The sequence below is a fragment of the Diaphorina citri genome, unplaced genomic scaffold (genome assembly GCF_000475195.1).
Source record: "Diaphorina citri unplaced genomic scaffold, Diaci psyllid genome assembly version 1.1 scaffold16391, whole genome shotgun sequence".
NCBI lineage: Eukaryota > Metazoa > Arthropoda > Insecta > Hemiptera > Psyllidae > Diaphorina > Diaphorina citri.
The window spans coordinates 1-1,098 of NW_007393752.1; the positions used below are offsets into that span (position 1 = coordinate 1).

General features: G+C 43.4%; 1 protein-coding gene across 1 annotated transcript; it reads right to left on the bottom strand.

The window, feature by feature from the left end:
• Positions 1-6: 6 nt before the first annotated feature.
• LOC103523165 (ecotropic viral integration site 5 ortholog-like) lies at positions 7-1,091 on the bottom strand (the record flags this gene model as incomplete). Its single annotated transcript, XM_008488232.2, has 3 exons — positions 1,005-1,091; positions 571-744; positions 7-166 (listed from the first exon to the last, which is right to left on the bottom strand). Coding segments are annotated over exons 2-3 (313 nt in total), but the record flags the coding sequence as incomplete, so codon positions are not given.
• Between the last annotated feature and the right edge of the window lie 7 nt (positions 1,092-1,098).

Consider the following 1,098-nt stretch of genomic DNA (forward strand, 5'->3'; position numbering starts at 1 on the left):
TTACCTGTAAGTGTTTGAGCCAGGCAGCATTCAGTTCGGCTACACTTTGCTTCAGATCTTTGAGTGATAGGTTGGCCTCAGCTTCTCTTAGCTTGACAGCAATGAGTTCTTCCTGAAGATGTGCTACGGAATTGTCTACCGTGGACTCACGGAGAGTTTTCTTCTCCTAAACAGGGGGATGAAAAGGGGTATATTAGAGAGTGCCCAAATTAACGTATCCTATTAAAAGAGGTGATTAATTTGGGTTTCACACATACAAGATGGCATGACCCACCGGTGGGCATTTTGTTTCTTTCTCAAAGGACAGGAGAAGAGACACAATACTCCCCAAGTGGGTACTGGGTGAACACGAGAACACCAGAAAGTAACCCGTTTGCAATCGAAAAACGAGTACGATTTCTTGTCGATGGTGGGCATCAAACCCAGGACATTCTGCATGACAAGCAAGCACGTTACCACTGGGCTACCCATGCCCCCACTATACTTTACTGGTCACATACCTATACTAGAGGGGTTTAATGTTGCACCTAAAAAAGGTCAATAAATGATTCTTGATTTCTCTTGGCTTACCTCTTCAAGTTCTTCTATCCTGGCTCGCAGGTCCCGTACTAAAGCATCAGATTCCGCCACAGTAAGTCTTACTTTGACCAGCTCGTCTTGAAGACATTTGATCATCTCTTCTCGCTGTGTTAGCTTCTCCTTGCTTAGTGATGCCTCATCCATTGAACTCTGGCACGAGTTATGCTGAGGAAAAAAAAGTTATTTAAGAGTCTAAATTAGAAAAGAAAAGCAAAGTTTTATCAACCCTGCTAGATTTTATTATTGGACTTGGACTCGAACCACCAACCTTCAGATCCGAAATCTCGAACCACAAATCATTACGAACATTACAATATTTTGGAGTAAAAGTCCTTTAAAGAAATTTTTGCCCACTACTTAATTTAAAATTTCTTTCCCTCAATGCGTCCATAAAGGGGGGAAAAATGGTGGACCTGTACACTTACATTGGCTTCCACCAAACTCCTCAGATGACGAATCTCTTCCTGCGCCAGCTCCAATGTATGCGCCGTGTCCAGATGTGTGTGGCGCAGCGCCAGT